Source organism: Sinohyriopsis cumingii, chromosome 17, assembly GCF_028554795.1.
Source record: "Sinohyriopsis cumingii isolate HCF-2022 chromosome 17, ASM2855479v2, whole genome shotgun sequence".
NCBI lineage: Eukaryota > Metazoa > Mollusca > Bivalvia > Unionida > Unionidae > Sinohyriopsis > Sinohyriopsis cumingii.
In genome coordinates, this window is record NC_142977.1 from 33,412,690 (window position 1) to 33,438,583 (window position 25,894).

The following is a 25,894-nucleotide window of genomic DNA, read 5'->3' on the forward strand; positions in this document are numbered from 1 at the left end:
CCCACACTACAGGGAAATCAGAAAAAAGTTGGGAGATATGATAATTTTTTCCTGATTGTGAAAAGTCTTTGAATTTCGCAAATATTGATGAAAGTCAGGAATAACCTGGGAATTTTCTGCCACCACTTGACGCCCGAAACAATCACGTAACTGAGTCCTAACTAAACTGATCGTGAGTTAAATTTATTGAGTTCTAGCCAGAATATTTGGAGGGTGCAGTATGGATCATTTGGTTGCTTGCAGTACACATATTTGCTAAGTCAATCCAAATGACGAGTGGATTAGATTCATCTAGTAGACTTTTATTTTCAAAGTCAGCTCGATATCTGTATCTTTCCTTACATGGAAGGTATGAAAACCAGTCTAGCATCACAAGAGGCCAGCATGGTGATGGCAAAGCGCAGCTGCTTACCGGATGGCATATCAAACTTTAAACTTTGTTAGATCAAGTGAGACATGCATGAAATCGATATAAAAATTACCTATTTTCCCAGATATTGTGAGTATTAAAATTGTTATGTCTTTAATCTGCTGAAAGACAAGATAAAATTATGGCCTTGATGAAATGTGGCCTGGTACTCACGATTTGCATTGCTAGTTGCATGAGTACACAAATCTAACAAGCCCACATTTTCAAATGTTGTAGAGAAATTAAGAAAAAAGCATTAAATGAAAGTCGTATAATGGTTTTAATAAAAATACAAAAATGAAAGCACAAAATTCTCCATATTTATGTATTCCAAGAACAACTTATGGAGTTTTGTTGTATCATGTGACTACCACGTGAATATGTGGCAACTCTGAACTGCGGTATCAGGAAATCTGTTTATCATTGATAATAAGATTATTGAAGCATACACGAACATCAAAGATCTTAAATGAGTAAACTGTGGTGAGTCACCATCAGTGTAGCTCACAGTTGTTCCTAATTTAGTTCCGTCTGATAAGTAAGCATTATTCTGACTTATAAATGTGCCTCTCCGTTGTATCAGCAATTATGAAATGTGCTCTCTGCTTGATAAATCAGACTGGCCAGATTGCTGGTTTATACAAAAGTATCTGACTTTCATTTAATATACACTGTGATTGAATTTCTGTACAACAGCATTAAAATGGAGTTTGTTGTTGATATGACGTGACCTATGGACTTCTGATATCGTCGTTTGAGATTTGTGAAGTCATGTGACTAGTAATGTAAATGGTGAGTACTGGGTCAGGTTTCATCTACACCATAGTTTCGTCTTGTCTGTCAGCAAATTAATGACATAACAATTATAATACTTGCTATTTCTGAGAAAATAAATCATTTTCATATTGATTTCATGCAGGTATGAGTTGATATAACATTAGTTCAAATTTTCTAGGCCTGTTGGTAAGTGACTACCATATGTTGCTGCCACACGATGATGGCAAAATCCAAAATTTCAATATGCAGTTGCAATGACCCCAAATCCCAACCTAAATGTTCAAATATGAAAAATGGGTTGGAAATATTCGGAGGAAACTTTGATTAGAAAATGGACTGCTATTCATTTTAAGCCAATTTGTAGTCCAAATTGTTGAATCTCAAAGCTGAGATGATGAATTGTTGTCTGTTATATATTAAAAACGATATGAGCCCCTGTATCAATACAGGTTTGAGGACTGGTTTAATGAATTACAAGACAAGTTGATTTTACAAATAATTCAGTCCTTGTTTATACAACAGTATATAATTTTGAATGTCTTTTGTCAAAATTTAAATCAACCCTTTTGAATTTTTTTTTTTAATGATGGATTTTTAACTAGATCGTTTTAAGGAGATTAGGTAGTCATCTAGCATGAGTACTGTATGTTTTAATATATCACCTTTTTTTAAATTTACATTTCTGGTAGCAGAGATCAACCGGATGAGGCATTATCTCATAATCTATCTTTTGTCAGATTTTCGGCCAATTGCAAGTTATTAATATATTTACATAGACTGACATTTGTATGTAGATGGTAAGTAAAATTCCTCTTCTTTTCTCTCTGAAATAAATCCTTCAGAACATTCACATTTTCTGTAGTAATCCCTGTCATCAGACCAGAACACCTGCATCTCTATTGTCGATTGACCCTTTCTCTTAATTTCTGAAGCTTTGTGTTGTAGGCAGCATTTGTCCACTACCACAGATGTAAAAATAACCACAAAAATCCCAGCAAGATCGTACATATCTATTCAATAGCAGGGAGGATCAGTAACTACAATTGACCATATGATGGCCAATTCAATTTTTAAAAATGTACCAAAAAAATTAGTTTGCTGAAATTTCAAAGAAAAAACTACCTTTGAAGCACCACTTGTTATGAAAACATGCTGGGCAAATGGGGAAAAAATCAGTCTCACTCATGCAGTACAATTATTTCATGTTACCGTCACAATAAGAAATGGGCATGTTTTTGGTTCTCCAAAGCTGTCCTTTAGTGGTGACTTGAAAAATGCATGCACCCTTCATAAAAAAAGCCAACTACAGTCTTCACTAAAAGCAAAGAACCTTTCTTCAGAGGAAGTCAGTACTGAAATTAAATTAAAGCAATGGAATCTGATGGATTGTTTCATTTTGTAATTGACTGGAACTTTTTTTTACTATGCCTAATGTGTATGACTCACAAGGACTTTGATATAACCAAATTTATATGACTCATAAGGTCAGTGATGCAACCTAATATATATTACTCAGATGGTTTATAATGGAACATATTGCTTATGATTATGAAGTTCAATGATGTAACCTAATATATATATGACTATATAGATCTATAATGCAATCTAATGTAAATGACTCTGAACCTATTGTCCATGATTCTGAAGGACTATGATGAAATCTAAGGTCTCCCAAAAATATGTTTCCTATTGTCCTGGTTTTAAAATTAGGGTGGGTAGGTCATTGTTTTTATTTTACCATGGGGTAAAAAAGTGCTAGGGTCACCAATGAGAAATAGGGATGATCTGCTGACCAGAAACACTTTTTTCAGCCTTAATGTCTATAATGTAACCTAATATTTATGACACTGAAGGTCTATAATGTAACCTATTGTCTATGACTATGAAGGTCTATAATGTAACCTATTGTTTACGACTCTGAAGGTCTATAATGTAACCTATTGTTTATGACTCTGAAGGTCTATAATGTAACCTAATATTTATGACACTGAAGGTCTATAATGTAACCTATTGTCTATGACTATGAAGGTCTATAATGTAACCTATTGTTTACAACTCTGAAGGTCTTTATTGTAACCTAATATTTATGACTCTGAAGGTCTATAATGTAACCTAATATTTATGACTCTGAAGGTCTATAATGTAACCTATTGTCTATGACTATGAAGGTCTATAATGTAACCTAATGTTTATGACTCTGAAGGTCTATAATGTGACCTATTGTTTACAACTCTGAAGGTCTATAATGTAATCTAATGTTTATGACTGAAGGTCTATAATGTAACCTATTGTTTACGACTCTGAAGGTCTATAATGTAACCTAATGTATATGACTCTGAAGGTCTATAATGTAACCTAATGTTTATGACTCTGAAGGTCCATAATGTAACCTAATATTTATGATTCTGAAGGTCTATAATGTAACCTAATGTTTATGATTCTGAAGGTCTATAATGTAACCTAATGTTTATGACTCTGAAGGTCTATAATGTAACCTAATATTTATGATTCTGAAGGTCTATAATGTAACCTAATGTTTATGACTCGGAAGGTCCATAATGTAACCTAATATTTATGATTCTGAAGGTCTATAATGTAACCTATTGTTTATGACTCGGAAGGTCTATAATGTAACCTAATGTTTATGACTCAGAAGGTCTCTAATGTAACCTATTGTTTATGACTCTGAAGGTCTGTAATGTAACCTAATATTTATGACACTGAAGGTCTATAATGTAACCTAATGTTTATGACTCTGAAGGTCTATAATGTAACCTATTGTTTATGACTCTGAAGGTCTGTAATGTAACATAATGTATATGACTCTGAAGGTCTATACTGTAACCTAATATTTATGACTCTGAAGGTCTATAATGTAACCTCATGTTTATGACTCTGAAGGTCTATAATGTAACCTAATGTATATGACTCTGAAGGTCTATAATGTGACCTATTGTTTTTGACTCTGAAGGTCTATAATGTAACCTAATATTTATGACTCTGAAGGTCTATAATGTAACCTCATGTTTATGACTCTGAAGGTCTATAATGTAACCTAATGTTTATGACTCTGAAGGTCTGTAATGTAACCTAATGTTTATGAATCTGAAGGTCTATAATGTAACCTATTGTTTACGACTTTGAAGGTCTATAATGTAACCTATTGTCTATGACTATGAACTTCTGGCCAACTGATGGAAACACATATTTTGTATGCCTATTGTATATCACTCCTAAAGTCGATAATGTAACCTATTGTATATGATTCAGAAGGTCCATACTGTTACCTATAGTCTATAACTCTGAAAGTCATTGATGCAACCTAATGTATATGATTCTTTAGGTATATGATGAAACCTATTGTCCATGACTCTGAAGGTACTCTGATAGGGCCTACAAGATTATTTGATCAGCATTGCCAGTTCTTAATTTACTTTTCTTCAAGTCCTTGACCACTTTGTTTATCATCTTTGTCTTTTCCTTTACATTTCTTTATGGAGATGCTTATGTTTTTCTCCTTCGATCAATATAATGTTTACCGATGCAAGGCCTCAAATTCACTGTTCAGATATTAAGCCTTTCTAAAGTGCTAACTCTTAACTTATTTAAACTTGCCCTTTACCTGTGTAGTTTGACTGAGCACTCACAATTTAAGGGCGAAGAAACATTTAGCAATGACATCCAAACGCTTTCGTCTGTATTTTCTCAAACATTTGCAGCACTTGTGTTGATTCTTTCATCTGTGTTATCTGTTGACATCATGTATGTGTGTGAACTTGGTCAGATAAACAGTTGCTATGTTGATATACAACCAAAGTTATCAGTAAAGTCAATCTGTCTGGAAAGTATATCAGCACGTAATGTTTAATCATATAAAGCAATATTTCTGGGCTGCATCTATCCACACCACAGCCAGCCAGGAGTCTGAAATGTAAAGTTACCATACAATAGATACAATACAATACATCACAACACAGTATAGAAATACAGGTAGACAGACAGACGGAGAGCATGTGAGTCAGTGATTGTGTTCTGGTCTCTACACATTTGTAAAATTGTGTATATAGATCATATTACAAAATGTAACTTTGCTTGGAAAGAAGTGTTGGTTCCCCCCAGTTTCCAAATTTTCATGAAACTTTTGTTCTGTATGCTTTCATTGCAATGTATTTTTCTCACATACAGTATTCTTTCAGCAAGCTTTTAAGGCCATTTAATGTAGGTATGTCTCTTTTCATCTTGTATATATATACGTAGTACTTGGTAAATAGAAGAATAAAATATAAAGGTTTTTGATTCAAAAGCTCTTAATCTATTTCTGCAAATAAAACCATTTTGACGTTTGGAGTAAGTAGTATTTAGTACATATCGAATCCAGTGAAATACATCACTCCATTATCTATTAATGATGCTACTCTCCCAAAAATAAATGCACCATTGTTTCTGGTGAGCCATTGCAAACTATACATTTATCAGTATCATTGGCTTGGATTTTATGCAAATAAGTATTCATCGGAAGAATTTGTAAATACTGAAACCATTGTAATTTTTAGTTTTTTGTTACTGTGAATACTTTGGAATATATATCTGGGCAAAAGTCTCTAGCAAAGTTAAAATTCTGAGTTCAAAAGTAATTTGTAAAAATCTCTATAGTCTTTATAACTGTGAAGAATAATTGGTTAAGGATGAAGGCTTTGGCATTCATGATTGTACTCAGGTTTAGATTTAGTTTTTCTACATTTTGATCTCATAGTCTGAGTTGGAAGTCGCAAAAAGTAATACCTTCACAGGAATTAATATAGTTTAAATATTCTGGTCACTTTTGTTTTCTTCTCTTTAACAGGTCCTCTTGCCAGTGCCATGTGCCACCGGTTTACTATTCGGTTTGTGGTATTTGTTGGAAGTTTACTGTTTGCATTGGGTGTTTTGGTCACCGGTTATGCAACAAATCTTACAGTTGTCTACATTCTTTATGGACTATTGGGAGGTAAGCCAGAAGTGTGATGTTATACAATTTGATAAATAAATTTAACTAGCTAATTAATTACAGAAATTTGTTGTTGAAAGCATGTGGGTAAATGTACTAAATTTCTCTGATTTAAATCCCTATCTGACAATGTCCCAAACATTTTACAAGTTTGGCTCTTATTTGTTTTTATTAACTAGGAGGCCTTCCAAAAAAGTTTAATGAAATGGAATGTACATGAAGTGAGATCCAAGACTGTACCATTTGCACTAAAATCATGACATACCTTAGCTATCATTGTCATATACACTATCATTGATATATATCTGGTTATCATTGTCATATATGCTCTCTGTCATTGTCATATATCTGGCTATCATTGTCATGTATACTCTCTATCATTGTCATACATCTGACTATCATTGTCTTATATACTCTCCATCATTGTCATATATCTGGTTATCATTGTCATATATGCTCTCTGTCATTGTCATATATCTGGTTATCATTGTCATATATACTCACTGTCGTCATCATATATCTGGCTATCATTGTCATATACGCTCTCTGTCATTGTCATATATCTGGCTATCATTGTCATATATGCTCTTTGTCATTGTCATATATCTGGCTATCATTGTCATATATACTCTCCATCATTGTCATACATCTGGCTATCATTGTCTTATATACTCTCCATCATTGTCATATATCTGGTTATCATTGTCATATATACTCTCCATCATTGTCATACATCTGGCTATCATTGTCTTATATACTCTCCATCATTGTCATATATCTGGTTATCATAGTCACATATACTGTCTATCATTGTCATACATCTGGCTATCATTGTCATATATGCTCTCTGTCATTGTCATATATCTGGCTATCATTGTCATATATACTCTCCATCATTGTCATACATCTGGCTATCATTGTCATATATACTCTCCATCATTGTCATATATCTGGCTCTGGCTATCATTGTCATATATACTCTCTGTCATTGTCATACATCTGGCTATCATTGTCATATATACTCTCCATCATTGTCACACATCTGGCTATCATTGTCATATATGCTCTCCATCATTGTCATATATCTGGTTATCATTGTCATATATGCTCTCTGTCATCGTCATATATCTGGTTATCATTGTCATATGCTCTCTGTCATTGTCATATATCTGGCTATCATTGTCATATATACTCTCTATCATTGTCATACATCTGGCTATCATTGTCATATATACTCTCCATCATTGTCATACATCTGGCTATCATTGTCATATATGCTGTATATCATTGTCATACATCTGGCTATCATTGTCATATATCCTCTCCATCATTGTCATACATCTGGCTATCATTGTCATATATGCTCTCCGTCATTGTCATACATCTCATTATTGTCTCATAGACACTAACATTTGTCTTTCTGTGTCCAGCTGCCATACAAGAGGTTGTGGGTTTAAAACTTGTGGTAGCATCCCAAATTTTTCTATTATAAATAAGTTTTTTGTATTTTGATCATCAGACTTTCCTTCAAACTCACTAGTCCCAGTTTTTTATTTTTAAAATATTTTTTTTTTGTATTCTCTACCTAGGATGTGTAATTAACCTAGTTGTCATATATCTAGCTATGCTTATCATATAATTGCCTACCATTGTCATACAGCTGGCTATCATTGTTGTATATCTGTCATTGTCATACAGCTGGTTATCATTGTCCTGTATCTGTCATTGTCATACACCTATTTATCATTGTCATATATCTGTCTGTCATTGTCATACAACTGGTTATCATTGCCCTATATCTGTCATTGTCATACAGCTGGTTATCATTTTCCTATATCTGTCATTGTCATACAGCTGGTTATCATTGTCCTATATCTATCATTGTCATACAGCTGGTTATCATTGTCGGATATCTGTCATTGTCATACAGCTGGCTATCATGGTCATATATCTGTCATTGTCATACAGCTGGTTATTATTGTTGTATATCTGTCATTGTCATGCAGCAGGTTATCATTGTCGGATATCTGTCATTGTCATACAGCTGGCTATCATTGTCATACAGCTGGCTATCATGGTCATACATCCAATTTTCTTTGTTCAAACAGAGAAAGGATGATGCAAAAATTTCAACAAGTTAGAGCACCATTTAATTCAAGGGACATAACTTCTTCATAACCCAACATGCAAGCCAAGTGTCAGAATAATGCTAAGAGGAAGAAGACAAAAAACAGTAGCTATAATGATTCTCAATAGCTCATTACATTAATCCTAATAGGACTGAGTGTGAAATTTGCATGTTTGTCAAATCTGAGTCACTGAGATTGTACAGATGTGAAATGGACAATGTATGTATCAAGTTGACTCTATGGTGAGAGGATGGGATTGTAGTGCAGATAAAGTGCAGTAGTGTTTGTCTCTTGGCTTGCATTACCAATCAAATTCAGCAGAGGAAAAGCCACTCAGCTGCTATTGGACCTTTGTCTGGGAATGTACCTTACTTGGATGAATATTCACTTGTTAATTTAATGGCATCCTGTGTCAAATTTAAATGTATTGATGGAATCCAATATTAAAAAGTAATGCATTTGTTTTCTAAGAGGTTTATTGGTACTTTTGCAACAAACACTCCATAGTATCTTCCTGAGCCAGTTACTGTATCAAGCATCCATTTTTGCCACAGAAATAACAGCCATACTGAAATCTTTGAACGACTTCGAAATGTATCCCAAAAAATTTTCATTGACTTTTCTGATTCATTTTCTCTACTAAAAGCCTTGCAGTATCTCAGATTTTACCTGACTCATGCACAACCGCTATGGTGGCCTAGTGGTTTGAGTGTCTGCCTCGGATGTGGGATGTCATGGGTTCAATCCCCGACTGAGTCATACCAAAGACTTACAAAAATGGTACTAACAGCTGCCTCGCTTGGCGCTCAGCATTAAGAGTTTAGTGTTAGGACTGGTTGGCCTGGTGTCAGGATAATGTGACTGGGTGGAACATCATGCTACATGTCTGCGGCATGATGTCCCAGTGCTAGACATCACTATAAACTAAGCTACATTAAAAATCCAAATCACACACACACACCTGACTCGTGCATACCTGCCTCTTACATACGTGATTCATGTATATCTGACTCTTACATGCCTGACTTGTGCATACCTGACTCTTACATACCTGACTTGTGCATACCTGACTCTTACATACCTGATTCATGCATACCCAACTCTTACATGCCTGACTTGTGCATACCCGACTTCTACCTGATTCATGTGTACCTGACTCTTATATACCTAATGCATGCATATCAACCATGTGCATACCTGGCTTTTTCATATCTGACTCTTACATGCCTGACTCTCCATGTCACTCATGCATACCAGACTTTTACATACATGACTCTTACATCTCACTCTTACATACCAGACTCTTACATATGTCACTCTTACATACCTGACTTTTCTATGTCACTCATGCATACCTGACTCTTACATCACCAGACTCTTTCATACATGTCTCTTACATATGTCACTCTTATGTACCTGACTCTCACATATGTCATACATGACTCTTCCATGTCACTCATGCATACCTGACTCTTACATGTCACTCTTACATACCAGACTTTCATACCTGACTCACACATGTCACTCTTACATACATGTCACTCATGCATACCAGACTTTTACGTACATGACTCTTACATGTTACTAATGCATACCTGACTCTTACATACATGACTCTTACATGTCATTCATGCATACCAGACTCTTACATACATGACTCTTACATATGTTACTAATGCATACATGACTTTTACGTACATGGCCCTTATATGTCACTTATTCATACCAGATTCTTACATATGTTACTAATGCATACTAGACTTTTACATACATGACCCTTACATGTCACTCATGCATACCAGACTCTTACATACATGACTCTTACATGTCATCCTGACTTTTACATACATGACTCTTACATGTTACTAATGCATACCAGACTCTTACATACATGACTCTTACATGTCATCCTGACTTTTACATACATGACTCTTACATGTTACTAATGCATACCAGACTCTTACATACATGACTCTTACATGTCATCCTGACTTTTACATACATGACTCTTACATGTCACTCATGCATACCATACTCTTACATACATGGCTCTTACATGTTACTAATGCGTACCAGACTCTTACATACGTGACTCTTACACATCACTCATGCATGCCAGACTCTTACATACATGACTCTAACCTATGTTACTAATGCATACCAGACTTTTACATAGATGACTCTTACATATGTTACTAATGCATACCAGACTCTTACATACATGACTCTTACCTATGTTACTAATGCATGCCAGACTCTTACATACATGACTCTTACATGTTACTAATGCATGCCAGACTCTTACATACATGACTCTTACATGTTACTAATGCATACCAGACTCCTGCATTCTTGACTCTTACATATGTTACTAATGCATACCAGACTTTTACATACGTGACTCTAACCTATGTTACTAATGCATACCAGAATCTTACATACATGACTCTTACATATGTTACTAATGCATACCAGACTCTTACATACATGACTCTTACCTATGTTACTAATGCATGCCAGACTCTTACCTATGTCACTAATGCACACCAGACTCTTATATACATGGCTCTTACATGTCACTCATGCATGCCTGACTCTTACATACATGACTCTAACATATGTTACTAATGCATACCTGACTCTTACATACATGACTCTAACATATGTTACTAATGCATACCTGACTCTTACATGCATGGCTCTTACATGTCACTCATGCATACCTGACTCTTACATACATGACTCTAACATATGTTACTAATGCATACCTGACTCTTACATACATGACTCTAACATATGTTACTAATGCATACCTGACTCTTACATACGTGGCTCTTACATGTCACTCATGCATAACAGACTCTTACATACATGGCTCTCACATGTCACTCATGTATACCTGACTCTTACATACATGACTCTAACATATGTTACTAATGCATACCTGACTCTTACATACATGACTCTAACATATGTTACTAATGCATACCTGTCTCTTACATACATGGCTCTTACATGTCACTCATGCATAACTGACTCTTACATACATGACTCTAACTTATGTTACTAATGCATACCTGACTCTTACATACATGACTCTAACATATGATACTACTGCATACCTGACTCTTACATATATGACTCATATATGTTACTAATGCATACCTGACTCTTACATACATGACTTTTATATATGTTACTAATGCATACTAGACTCTTACAGACTCTTACATACATGACTCTTACATGTCACTCATGCATACCTGACACTTACATACATGACTCTTATACATGTTACTAATGCATACCAGACTTTTACATACATGACTCTAACCTATGTTACTAATGCATACCAGACTCTTACATACATGACTCTTACCTATGTTACTCATGCATACCATACTCTTACATACATGTCTCTTACATGTCACTCATGCATACCTGACTCTTACATACATGATTCTTACCTATGTTACTAATGCATACCTGACTTATATGTACATGACTCCTACATATGTTACTAATGCATACATGGCTCTTACATATGTTACTAATGCATACCTGACTCTAACATACATGACTCTTATATATGTTACTAATGCATACCAGACTTTTACATACATGACTCTAACCTATGTTACTAATGCATACCAGACTCTTACATACATGACTCTTACCTATGGTACTAATGCATACTAGACTCTTACATACATAACTCTTACCTATGTTACTAATGCATGCCAGACTCTTACATACATGGCTCTTACCTATGTTACTAATGCATACCAGACTCTTACAGACTCTTACATACATGACTCTTACATATGTCACTCATGCATACCTGACTCTTACATACATGACTCTTACATGTTACTAATGCATACCAGACTCTTACAGACTCTTACATACATGACTCTTACATGTCACTCATGCATACCTGACTCTTACATACATGACTCTTACCTATGTTACTAATGCATACCAGACTCTTACATACATGACTCTTACCTGTGGTACAAATGCATACCAGACTCTTACATACATGACTCTTACCTATGTTAATAATGCATACCACACTCTTACAGACTCTTACATACATGACTCTTACATATGTCACTCATGCATACCAGACTGTTACATACATGACTCTTACATATGTTACTAATGCATACCAGACTCTTACATATGTTACTAATGCATACCAGACTCTTACATATGTTACTTATGCATACCTGACTCTTACTTTAAAAATGCTTAGATACCATACTCTTACATATCTGACTTATGCAAATCAGAACACATCTGAAAAATGAGGCACTTCTGTGCCAAAATTATACAGGACAGTACCTGACTCATGCATGCCTCTTAAAATGTGAACCTTGACCAGAGTGGATACCATGCCACTGGCAGTTGAACACATTTTTGTGGAGTGTATAATTTCCTCCCAGTGTTCCAAAAGTTGTTTATTTTTGTTTTAAATATGAATTCATTTAAGGATCTCTATGATGATATATCGCCAAAGAGAGTCTTGACTTTCTATGGATGTGGTTTATGTTTCAAAATTGGGCTATATCTCAAGGATTTTTTTGTGCTTATTTTTTATTTATATATCTTTTAACAAATTTTGACATCTGTACTTTTTCTCTTTTATCTTTTAGTACTGTTAGGTTACAAAAAAATAGGTACTTATTATATATATCATCAGGTTGCTGCTACACTTAAATTTGGAAATTTCAAACATCATTACTCAGAATCTTAGCTTTAATTAAATTGAAATTTAGATCCTTTACTACCAAGTATGCTAAAGCTCCAATAACTCAGACATAATTCACTTAGCAGATTAATCCGTTTAGTCACTAGGTATCCTAAAGCTCTGACTACTCAATCAAAAGTCACTCACAATTTCATCAGATAAGTTGTAAAATCCTGAAATGAAGGGATTATTTTGCCTGTGACCTAAAAGAAACAAATGACAATAGTCTGGGTCACTTTAAGTGGTCACAGTTTCACTGCATTATTCTTTATTACAATATATATATATATATATATATATATATATATATATATATATATATATATATATATATATATATGTATGAATACAAATAATACTATCATACAGGTTATCTCCGTAGAGTGCGAATTAAAAATTCTCTAACCTGTATGATAGTATTATTTGTATTAAAATATTAATTCTGACTACTTTTATCAAGCATTCTTCTGTAGAATCCAGGGATGGCACTTTCCATTCTGTCTTGTGTATATTTATAATTCTCTGTAATTAATTCTGTATACCTTGATTTCTTTCATTTGAATCCATAATGACTGTGTAGATACATGAGAATTAATTTCTAGGTCATCATGAATGTGTGTCTGCTACACAGGAGTGCATATAACATAGATTGAGTAACAACATTTTTTGGTGATGTGTGCTTAGTACTCATGGACCTGGGTTTGAATCTCTGTAGAGTACAAATTAAAAATTCTCTAACCTGCATGATAGTATTATTTGTATTAAAATATTAATTCTGCCTACTATTATCAAGCATTCTTCTGTAGAATCCAGGGATAGCACTTTCTGTTCTGTCTGGTGTATATTTATAATTCTCTCTCTCTCTCTCTCGCTCTCTCTCTCTCTCTCTCTCTCTCTCTCTCTCTATATATATATATATATATATATATATATATATATATATATATATATATATATATATATATATATATATATATATACCACATACATTAAAAATAACATGGCTTTTAAAGTGTTGGTATAAAGCAATTTGATATACCAATACTATTGGTATATCAAATTGTGATCTGCCCATGGCGCGATAATGCGCATACATGAACATTCTTGGAACTGTGTGCTGTTGGGTATATTCCTATAGATCACTGATGAATTTCCACTCATTAATCATTAGTGAGGTATGAAAATGACAATAAAGAGTAATAATAATCCCTGTTTTCTAAATGAATTTAACAGGGTACACAATTTAATCTCAATCCCTTCTTTTCTGTTTTTCCTCCCCTCTCATGCACAAGGGACAAACTATGCAGAAATATGGAGTGAGAGAGAAAAAGAAATTGGGACAGGATAAAAAAGCCTTGAAACTTAAATTGGACCAAGTAACCTACAATATCATTCTTCAAGCCTTGTTTCCGTTTAAAGAAAAATGTAAATATCTCATGGTATATCATTGATACAGCATACATACTGTACATGCATACATATATATACTGACAACTTATTTTACACCAATTTTTTTAAAATGCCAGAGAAGATATATTGTATAAATTTGTTTTGGAGAGTCTTTTATTAACTTAGAATTTAAACTTTAAAAATTATTTTAACAATATTTGTCAAATGCTTGAATGTACAGCTGCAGTCAAATTATTATTTAATGAGTCCCTTCACAATTATTTCATTACAGGATTTGGAAGCAGTCTTATTTATGCACCCAGCCTAATCATCGTGTCACAATACTTCAACAAGAAAAGGGGGTTGGCAGTAGGGCTCTCAGCTGCAGGGGTTGGACTGGGCACCTTTCTCATTCCACCACTCTTTGGGGTACTGTTTGTCCATTATGGATTCCAAGGAGCATGCTTAATTCTCAGTGGTGTTACTTTGAATGCAGTTATTGCTGCCTTTTTGTTCAGACCGGTTGTTCCAGTCAGGTCATCAATAAGTCAAACTAGGTAAAATTTATTCAGCTTACTTAGTAAATTCTGTTACAGCAGTATCATGGATCATCTGTTGGGAATTATTTTAAAATAATGAAAAGGTTGCTTTTTCGTTAGGTTTTCAGTGAGTTTCACATTTTCTTCAGCTGAAAGATAAACCTAGCATTTGCATCTAAAACATCAAGAGTAGTATAGTTATTTGACAATGTTGATGAGTATCCCAGTCTTAATGGTAAGCCCAGCCCAATATTGACAATGTTGATGAGTATCCCAGTCTTAATAGTAAGCCCAGCCCAGTATCGACCATGTTGATGAGTATCCCAGCCTTATTGGTAAGCCCAGCTCAATATTGACAATGTTGATGAGTATCCCAGTCTTAATGGTAAGCCCAGCCCAGTATCGACCATGTTGAAGAGTATCCCAGTCTTATTGGTAAGCCCAACTCAATATTGACCATGTTGATGAGTATCCAGTCTTAATGGTAAGCCCAGCCCAATATTGATGATGTTGATGAGTATCCCAGTCTTAATGGTAAACCCAGCCAAATATTGACAATGTTGATGAGTATCCCAGTCTTAATATTAAGCCCAGCCCAATATTGACCATGTTGATGAGTATCCAGTCTTAATGGTAAGCCCAGGCCAATATTGACCATGTTGATGAGTATCCCAGTCTTGATGGTAAGCCCAGGCCAATATTGACAATGTTGATGAGTATCCCAGTCTTAATGGTAAGCCCAGCCCAATGTTGATGAGTATCCCAGTCTTAATGGTAAGCCCAGGCCAATATTGACCATGTTGATGAGTATCCCAGTCTTGATGGTAAGCCCAGCCCAGTATTGACAATGTTGATGAGTATCCCAGTCTTAATGGTAAGCCCAGCCCAATAATGACAATGTTGATGAGTATCCCAGTCATAATGGTAAGCCCAGCCCAATGTTGATGAGTATCCCAGTCATAATGGTAAGCCCAGCCCAATGTTGATGAGTATCCCAGTCTTAATGGTAAGCCCAGCCCAATGTTGACGAGTATCCCAGTCTTAATGGTAAGCCCAGCCCAATGTTGATGAGTATCCCAGTCTTAATGGTAAGCCCAGGCCAATACTGACCATGTTGATGAGTATCCCAGTCTTGATGGTAAGCCCAGCCCAATATTGACAATGTTGATGAGTATCCCAGTCTTAATGGTAAGCCCAGCCCAATATTGACAATGTTGATGAGTATCCCAGTCATAATGGTTAGCCCAGCCCAATATTGACAATGTTGATGAGTATCCCAGTCTTAATAGTAAGCCCAGCCCAATATTGACAATGTTGAAGAGTATCCCAGTCATAATGGTTAGCCCAGCCCAATGTTGATGAGTATCCCAGTCTTAATGGTTAGCCCAGCCCAATATTGAAATTTATGTTACAGATATTAATGCAGCTGTTCAGTTCAATTGACCATTGTAAATGTCTCTGGAAAACTTACTCAGCAGCAGCAGTGATCATAGTACTTGTATATAAAATTATTGCGAGGTGACATCATTTAAGTTTCAGTTTCATGATTTTGCTAAAATATAATAAATACATAATACAGAATATAATACAAGTAATTTTAAACAATCCAATTAGGAAACCTCAAGAATTAAAAAAAAAACTAGACTAGTTTATGCAGTCAAGAGATATCATTTTGGCAGTAGGCATAACATAAATCTTAATTTTAGTAAAGGGGGAAAAATAAAAGTAGTGATTTTCTGTCACAGTTGCCAAGGGCACATACTACCAAAGTAACCATTTAAATACAGTCAAACTCATTTATTTTGAATTCGGTCATCTCAAGAACCCTTGTATGAAGAGTGTTTTGGTCTGGCATTGAAAAAGTCCTTCTTTGTTATACTAATTTTTCCTCGCTTATCTCGATCCCTGTTAAGTCGATAAAACCCCATTATGTCAAGCATAAATTTTGGTCTGAAGTGAAATGGATGAAATGGAATTTTTAATGACCATCTCGGAGAAATTTTACAACAAATGATCTGGCATTTCCACAACTACCAGTACCTCGTACCAGCAAAGATGGAAAAAGTCAGTACAATACCAACTTTTACCGGTACAAATGCTAATCAACTAATCGCATCAATGCATGGTTTATCACTTGCATAGAGTGAAGAAAATTGTGTTGTAAACAATACTTTAAGAAAGGAAATTGAATGAATGCATTTCTGACCTTTACAGGAGCTGTGTTGATAATGGACAGTGGCACATGTCAATATCCATGACAGTACATTTAATTCCACACAACATCTTATCTATAACTCAGTATACAGTGGAACCCTGCTATAACGCAATAATTGGGGTCCACAAAATTGGATCGCGTTAATATCAGGGTCGCGTTAATGCGGGGTTTTGCAGTATTTTACTTTTTTGCGAGAAAAACTCATTGGCACATATACATGTATTCATGTCTACGGTATATGATGAATAGGGTATCAACACCGTTTACTATCGTGCCATCATGGCATTCACTTCATCTATAATGCATATAATTCCACTGAAAAATTGCACACAGATTTACAATATTCAGTATTTTTCCCCTAATCATTGTATCTGAATTCAACATCTAATATGTAGCATAAACATAGTATCAACACCGTTTACTTGCCATCTGATATCATACCATCAGGGCTTGAAATTAATCCATAAAATATGTAATTCCATTGCAAAAATTGCATACATATTTAAACTATTCAATAATTTTGTCACACATCATTATGTGTCTGAATTCAATGGAAAAAATTGACAGCAAAATTTGGTTAAGCAAGACGAAGCATGTGTACGGTTCATTACGTTACAGGATATATGATCGGTGTCTGTACAAATTTCATACTGCTAAAATTTTCTCATATGCGTTTCCATGTACATTTACCCATTGCAAATTTCCAATAATTAACGCTTGTAAGCCTATTCGTTTGAATGACTACAACAGAATAATTACAAATCAGCACATGCTTTCAGCGTACATGTAACTTTTACTTCAGATTTTGTGACTATCGAAAGAAACATGGTGATAACTACTTTACTAATCATGGCACAAAGTGCAGAGAATGATTTGCATTTGTGAACTTGCTTTTCCATAATGGTAAATTATTTTTTATAAAAAAAATAGGATACTAATAATGAGATCATAAACAAACACCATACCCATGTAAAACCCGAGAATTAAGTGCAGTAGGCCTGCATTGGTCACGAATCACTTTTTAATGAAAAACGTAAAGCTGAACGCATGTACAATTTCATACCCTTTTAATTTCTAGCTAATAAAGCGGGCATTATTTACTGGTCAACTGATCGCGTCTAATAACACCGAAAAGCCCAGCAAACATGTTGGCGGCTTTCATTTTTTTATGTTTATTAAATTGTGAGAATCTTTTATCAACCACCGCATTGTCTGCTGATTGGTTGTGTACGCAGTTAAAGAAACACATGTCGGCTATTGTTTGAGCAATGATTGTATACAGAATTAATTCACGACAATCACAAAGACAACTTACTGGCTTTACTCATGGACCAGTAATAAGTAACATTTCCGATAATGTTTGTTTTGGCATAACACTTCAAGAACCTGGTGAAATTGTTACATTTCAGAAGCCAAGCCACGATTTTATAATATTCAAATTCGTAAGCGAATTCTTCCACAAAATGATAATAAACGTTTTACACACTATTTCTCTTACTTTAAAAAAAAGTATTTTTTCCAGGTACAAGAAAAATATGCACGTACAGTGGAACCCCGCTATAACGCGATGATCGGGGTCCATAAAATCGGATCGCGGTAAAAGCGGGGTCGCGTTAATGCGGGGTTTTACAATATTTAACTTTGTTTCCGAGAACATATACGTGTATACATGTACAATGATCAAAAGTCGGCTTATCATCAGATGAATATTAACTGGAATGCATTAATTAAGATATATTCAAAATAATCGATGGCTAATATATTTATAGGTTATTACTGTGCATTAAAAACATTTACTAATTTTTATTTGTTTGAACGATAATACAGATTGACCGATAATACCAGACTATCGCTATATCATGAAAAGTGTATCAACACCGTATGCTACCGTGCCGTCGTGGCATGCAGTTCATCCATAATGGATGTAAGTTCATTGAAAATCGTACAGATTTAAAATATTCAATAATTTTGTAATAGTCTGAATTCGTCGTGTAAAATATAGGATGAACAAAATATTGAAACCATTTACTTGCCGTCTGATATCGTACGGTCATTGCATGCAGCTATTCCCGGGTCTACATACGGTGTCTGTATTGGATATTATTTACTTTCAACTGTTTGTTGTTTGATCACACCGCCAAGCACAGCATACATGTTGGCGGCTTTCGTCCTTTGATGTTTATTAAATTGTGCGACTCTTGTATCAACCACAGCTTTGTCTGCTGCTTGGCTGTGATTGCAGTTAAATAAGAAGCCCATGTCGGCTATTGTTTGAGCAACGACTGTATACAGAATTCATGGAAGACAATCACAAAGACGATTTACTGGCTTTACTCATGGATCCGTAATAAGTAACACTTCCGATAATGTTTACTTCGGCTTAACAATTCAAAAACCTAATGAAACCAGTTTTCTCTTCTAGAGTAGAATGCGGAGCTTCACCACAACCTGTTCAAATTGATAAATTTCAGAAGCCAAGCGTTGTACACACTATTTCTCGTACGTTATATATATCGTATTATTTTAGAATTCATACACGATCACTTCTCCAAAATCACTTAAAGAACCTGGATAAATTGTTAAGTTCCGATCGTTTATTATTAAAAGTCATACGCGAATTCTTCCACATTTTACACACTATTTCTCGTACGTTAAACAAATATTTTCACGGTCCGATAAAAATACACGTAAATGAATTTCAAATTTCAGGAACCATGCCACGATCATATTATTTTAAAAGTCACAACTAATCTCATGCCCAAAATGAAGTTAATTTCTTGTTTTGTTTTTTTTTTTATTTTTCTCCATGTGTGAATGAATATACGAAATTTCGGGAGCCATGCTACGACCGCGTTATATCCGAATTCGCGTTATGGCGGGGCGCGTTATAGCGGGGTTCCACTGTATTTAAAATTTCAGGAACCACACCACAATATATCTTATTGTATTCAATTTCGTACACAATCTCTTCCCCAAAATGATAATCAGTTTTTTTGCACAAAGTGCAGAGAACGAATTGCATTTGTGAACTTGCTTTTCCATAACTGTAAAATATTTTTATAAAAAAATAGGAAATTAATAACGAGTTCATAAGCCAACCCCATGCACATGTAAAACCCAAGAACTGAGTGTAGTTGGCCTGCAAATGTCATGAGTTACTTTTATATATTTTTTTTAAAAGCTGAACGCATGTACAATTTCATACCCTTTCAATTTCCAGCTAATAAAGCGGACCTTATTTACTGGTCAACTGATTGCGTCTAATAACACCACCAAGCCCAGCAAACATGCTGGCAGCTTCTTTTTTTTACTGGATCAGTAATAAGTAACATTTCCAATAATGTTTCTTTTTGTCATAACACTTTAAAAACCTGGTTTTATTGTTAAATTTCAGAAGCTACGTCACGATCATATTATATTAAAATTTATACACAAACTCTTCCCCCAAAATGATAATAAACGTTTTACACCCTATTTCAGGAACCACATCACGATCATATTAAATTGGAATCCATACGCGATCTCCTCTCCATAATGAAACTGATTTATTTATACACTATTTCATGTACTTTGGAGAAGAAAAAAAATTTTTTTTAATGTGCGAATATACAAAATTTCGGGAGCCATGCCACGACCATGTTATATCCGAATTCGCGTTAAATCAGGGCATGTTATAGCGGGGTTCCACTGTGTTGTCAGATCAGCATCATTAAATGTAGCTAAAAATACCTAATTCGTTTTACACTATTTAAATGAATTAGTACTTATAGCTAAATTTAATGATGCTATCCTGAAAATTGACAGACTTAGAGATAACCTAAATTTCATGATGCTTTGTGGAACAAACTATAGTGTAATCCCATTCCAATATCGTCACAAGTCAGTCACTAACTTAATCCATACACAAATAACAACTTTGGTTCACAGTTCACTTATAATGTAAATATTTAAAGTTGTTGTTGTTGTTGTAGGATTTAACGCCATTTTTCAGCACACGATAGGCTATACATGGCGGCCAGTATTAATGGTGGAGGAAGAACCCGGGAAAACCCCAGAAAGAACCACCGACCCACGCAAGCTTTCTCACATACCCACATTGGCTGAATTTGAGACTCGAACCCACACAGACAGAGGTGAGATGGCAATGATCCATAACAGATAGTGCTTTAGACCACTCGGCCACTCTGGGCCCCTAATATTTAAAGTATTTCCATAATTGGTGTGAGGGTAAGCCTTCAACTTCAGCATGCTAGATCACATGACTTACAATCTTAAATTCCAAACCAAGCTGATACCCTCCTCCCACCAACAAACACATGGTTTTTAGTTTGTTTTTAGCAAGAGTAAATAAAAGCACAAATGGTATTTAAAAAAGCCATGGTGACCATTCCATTGTTATATATATATTGTCGATGTGTGTGCAATGATTACAGATTCTTTAGTGCAAACAGAATGAAGCAGAACTAATATATGTTCATTATGTTGTTCCCACTTAGCAGCATAATGCAGGTCAGCAAAAAAAGTTAGAATTTTTATTTTGTATATTTGAAATGACTTTACATACCACGTTGTAGGAATATAATCAGACTTGTTATGTGTGATGCATTCGTGGTTTTTTACATGATCATCTTTTCTGGCTTAGATATTTTGGAGAGTCTTGAAAGAGAACCATCTTTAGATTTAGAAAATGAAACTTTTATAGTCTAAATGTTCTTTAATTCCATTCAGTAATTGTCATATGTAAACCTTGAAAAAATTAATTTCATCCTGGAAATGAACTGGAAATTTATCTTTAGAAAAGCATGGGAACCATGTTAAGAGACTGCCAATTTTTTTTCTGCAACCTGGCATGACTGGATTATTATTTGTATTGTGGATTAGAAATTCCATTTCTTTTTAGAAACAAAACTCCTCATTTTTGGTACTTCAGATGTGTAATCATTGTTCTGCAGTAGGTTCAACAACTAAACCCTGATAACTTGGGACCCTATTATGTTGAAGATTTGTTGACATCCCCTACATAATCAAGATATCGTGGTTTGACTGTTGTTTGAGGCAAATAAAATAATGTGTCCACTCATTATTTGGCTTCATTTCATAAAGTTATTGTTGGTGATTAATTAAAGATCATTATTATGTCCTATTTATTCAAGCTTTACTTCACAGAATTTCCTGTAGTATTTACCTGTGCAAGCATGTAAACTGTGAAATATATATATATATATATATATATATATATATATATATATATATATATATATATATATATATATATATATATATATATATATATATTAGCAGAAAATATGCACAATCATTACTTAATTCCATGGTTCAAAGTCATAATAACCTGTTTGAAATCTACATTTTGTATTCAAAATCTCATCTGAAACCCCAGTGCTTTGGGCCAATGTATATGGTTCTTTTGTTTCACATTTTGAATCCAAGCTGGACTCTAGTTTTTATAATAAAGTGACTTGAACACTTTCCTACCATATGCATATTGCTACTTGGGAAATTATTAATTGGGAAATATGCTGAACTTGATGCATATACATGAAGTAAATGATGAATAAATATTTTCCAAGTACCTAAGCATCTGTCCAACTTTCACAAATGTAAGATACCCTACTAAGAACTATATATGATGACTTACTTCTAAAAGTAAATGGACTAATGGACTAAGAATATGTTTATTTTATAATTCAATAACAGTAATTAGAATAAAAGTGAAAATGAGGTAAATAGTTCCTGAATCTGAGGAATCAGTTAATACTATTATTATTATTATTATTATATTATTCAACAGCAGTGAAACTAAATACTTAACAAAACATAACCACGCTCCCCTGCCATTTGTGTCTTAGTTTGTAGTTTATTTAGTTTGTCAGTGCCATGATTTATTGGGTGGGATCAATAGTGTTCCAAAGTCTGAAGGGAAAAGGTTATTCCTTAGCAGCCATGAAAACTTGTCAAAACCAAGTTAAATACTGGTTGACTGTGCTTGTGCAGATCATTTAGTCACAAATGTGAACTATAGAGATTTTATGTCATTGTGAATGACTAGAATATAAATTTGGAATGCACAGTTATTTGAAATTGGATTTAAATCAAATAGCATTTGATAGTCGTTTCCTTAATCTAATGAAAAATGTCACAGTATTTTGATTAAAGGCGTCTAATTCTTTTCTGCAACTGTAATCAGCATAAACCCAGATCCTCCATTGCATAATGCATCAGCAGATCAGTGTCTTTGCAGTTGTTGTGTATTGGAATTTTCCTGTGTAATTATCATGTGATACAACATTAAAAAAAAAAATAAGATGTAGATCCTGCTCTTCAGAAATGATATTTAAGATGAGATCTTGGTGTACAAAATTTGCTATAATTTTTAGGTCTTAAATTTCAAAAACCTGTGTATTGAAAATGGATATATCAGTTCTTGTGATATTTGCAACATGAAATTTGTTGTACCTACTTTTCAAGCTGGCAAATATTTTTAAGATGTATTCTCTTATATTTATTAGCATCCCTTTTTTTTCATTTTCTTCTCAGGCAATGTAAGGCATGTTATTTATTAGGATATGCATGTCATCCTGCTTGTCAGGCAATGTGAGGCTTGTTATTTAGTAGACTATCCATGTTATCCTGCTTGTCAGATCATGTAAGGCACTTTATTTATGAGACAGTCCATGTTATCCTGCTTGTCAGGCATTGTAAGGCATATTATTTATGATACTATGTTATCTTGTCAGGCAATGTCAGGCATGTTATTTATGAGACTATAAATATATCAATGTTATCCTGCTTGCCAGGCACTGTAAGGCATATTACTTATGAGACTGTCCATGTTATCCTGCTTGTATGGCAATGTAAGGCATGTTATGTATGAGACTGTCCATGTTATCATGCTTGTCAGGTAATGTGAAGCATGATATTTAGTAGACTATCCATGTTATCCTGCTTGTCTGGCAATGTAAGGCATGTTATTTTGAAACTATCCATGTTATCCTGCTTGTCAGGCAATGTAAGGGATGTTATTTATGAGACTGTCCATGTTATCATGCTTGTCAGGTAATGTGAAGCATGTTATTTAGTAGAATATCCATGTTATCCTGCTTGTCTGGCAATGTCAGGCATGTTATTTATAAGACTGTCCATGTTATCCTGCTTGTCAGGCAATGTAAGGCATGTTATTTATGAGACCGTATATGCTGTCCTGCTTATGCAATCTTCTGATCAATTCTGTAATTTCCCTTACATTTCAGAAAAGAAGAGAAGAATGGCAACAGTCATGCAGAGCAAGAACACTTACTTCAAACAGTTAAACCTGAATTGTGTGTAAATTCAGCCAAACCTGAATCTTGTTGTATTAAGCCAATGCCTCCAGAAAATGAAAATGATATTCTAGTTATAGGTAGGAATGGTGGAAATGTGAAATCTAACGAAGGGAATTTACAGAATATCAGAGAAAAGTCAAGGTTGGCAAAAACTATTCAACTTGCCAAAACATTTATTGCCATAAAAAATCTAGAACCACAGAAAAAGAAACCACTGTTGGAATTATCGCTGCTTAAAAATGTGACATTTCTTTCATTATGCATTGCAATATCATTGTTCACAATGGCATTTAATGTTGCATTTGTATTTCTACCTCCACTAATAAAAGAACGTGGAATGACAGAATTGGAAGCTGCATACATAGTCTCAATTGCTGGTGCCGTGGATGCTGTAGGGAGAATTCTAGCTGGGTTCATTCTTGATCTGAAGAATATGAAGAAATATCGCTTACTTATATATAATGGAATTATGTTTGTTGTTGGAACCGTCTCATTACTGATTCCTTCTGTCAGTACATTTACAGGGTTTGCATTGATTTGTGCATTTTATGGACTTTTGATCGGGTCATATGTATCCCAGAAGTCTATCATCATCATCGACATCCTAGGAGTTGATAAGCTCACTAGTTCTTTTGGACTTCTTCTCTGGTTCCAGGGAGTTGGCACTCTTATTGGTCCACCAGTTTCAGGTAAGATGGCTGTTTTAATTTTTTTTTGTAATTTAAATTTAGAAATTAGCCCTGACTGGGTTCATACATTTTGACTAGTATCAAATTTAATTATAATTATTTAAGAAAGATATTTCAATCAGAAATAAAGTGTCCTGTATGTACAGTACAGGTATTATACAGGGAACTATGTATTCCTCATTTTAAGCTTCATCCTATCAACTTTCTCTTAGTCACGACAAAATGAGTTTTGGACTTAACCAAAAACTTGAACATTAGCAAGCACACAAACTTTAACACTAGGTTGACACCAAGAGTAACAATGCCTGTTACATAATGTGTGTTTGGCTTTGTTTTCAAGAGTGTTCTTAGCTTGACTGGTCATAAACCAACAGCTTATGGGATGGCATATTTATATGGGGTTTAAATGTGAAGACTTTTTATGATATCTAGTTGGTCCCAAATGAAAATATTGCTGATCTGGCCTTATATGTGGCTGCCACAGTGGCCATCTTGAAAATCATGTTATCACTACTGATAATAATACAAGGTTTTCACCAAATGACCTTTTATGATATTGAATTGGATCTAAATAAAAATGCTGCCATTCCATCATCCAATATTGGCACTATCTTGAAAATCTTGTTATCACTACTCCTCCTTCATGGAAAGTCATAATGATATGGGG

At 34.4% G+C, this 25,894-nt stretch overlaps 1 protein-coding gene across 1 annotated transcript in view; it reads left to right on the forward strand.

Moving 5' to 3' along the window:
* LOC149778389 (monocarboxylate transporter 4-like) overlaps positions 1-25,894 on the forward strand; it is a 74,815-nt gene that overhangs the window by 36,045 nt on the left and 12,876 nt on the right. The window contains exons 5-7 of the mRNA XM_089939213.1: positions 6,030-6,173; positions 14,737-15,001; positions 24,467-25,227. Coding sequence (XP_089795339.1) covers positions 6,030-6,173; positions 14,737-15,001; positions 24,467-25,227 — 1,170 coding nt within the window. The remainder of the gene's footprint in view (positions 1-6,029; positions 6,174-14,736; positions 15,002-24,466; positions 25,228-25,894) is intronic.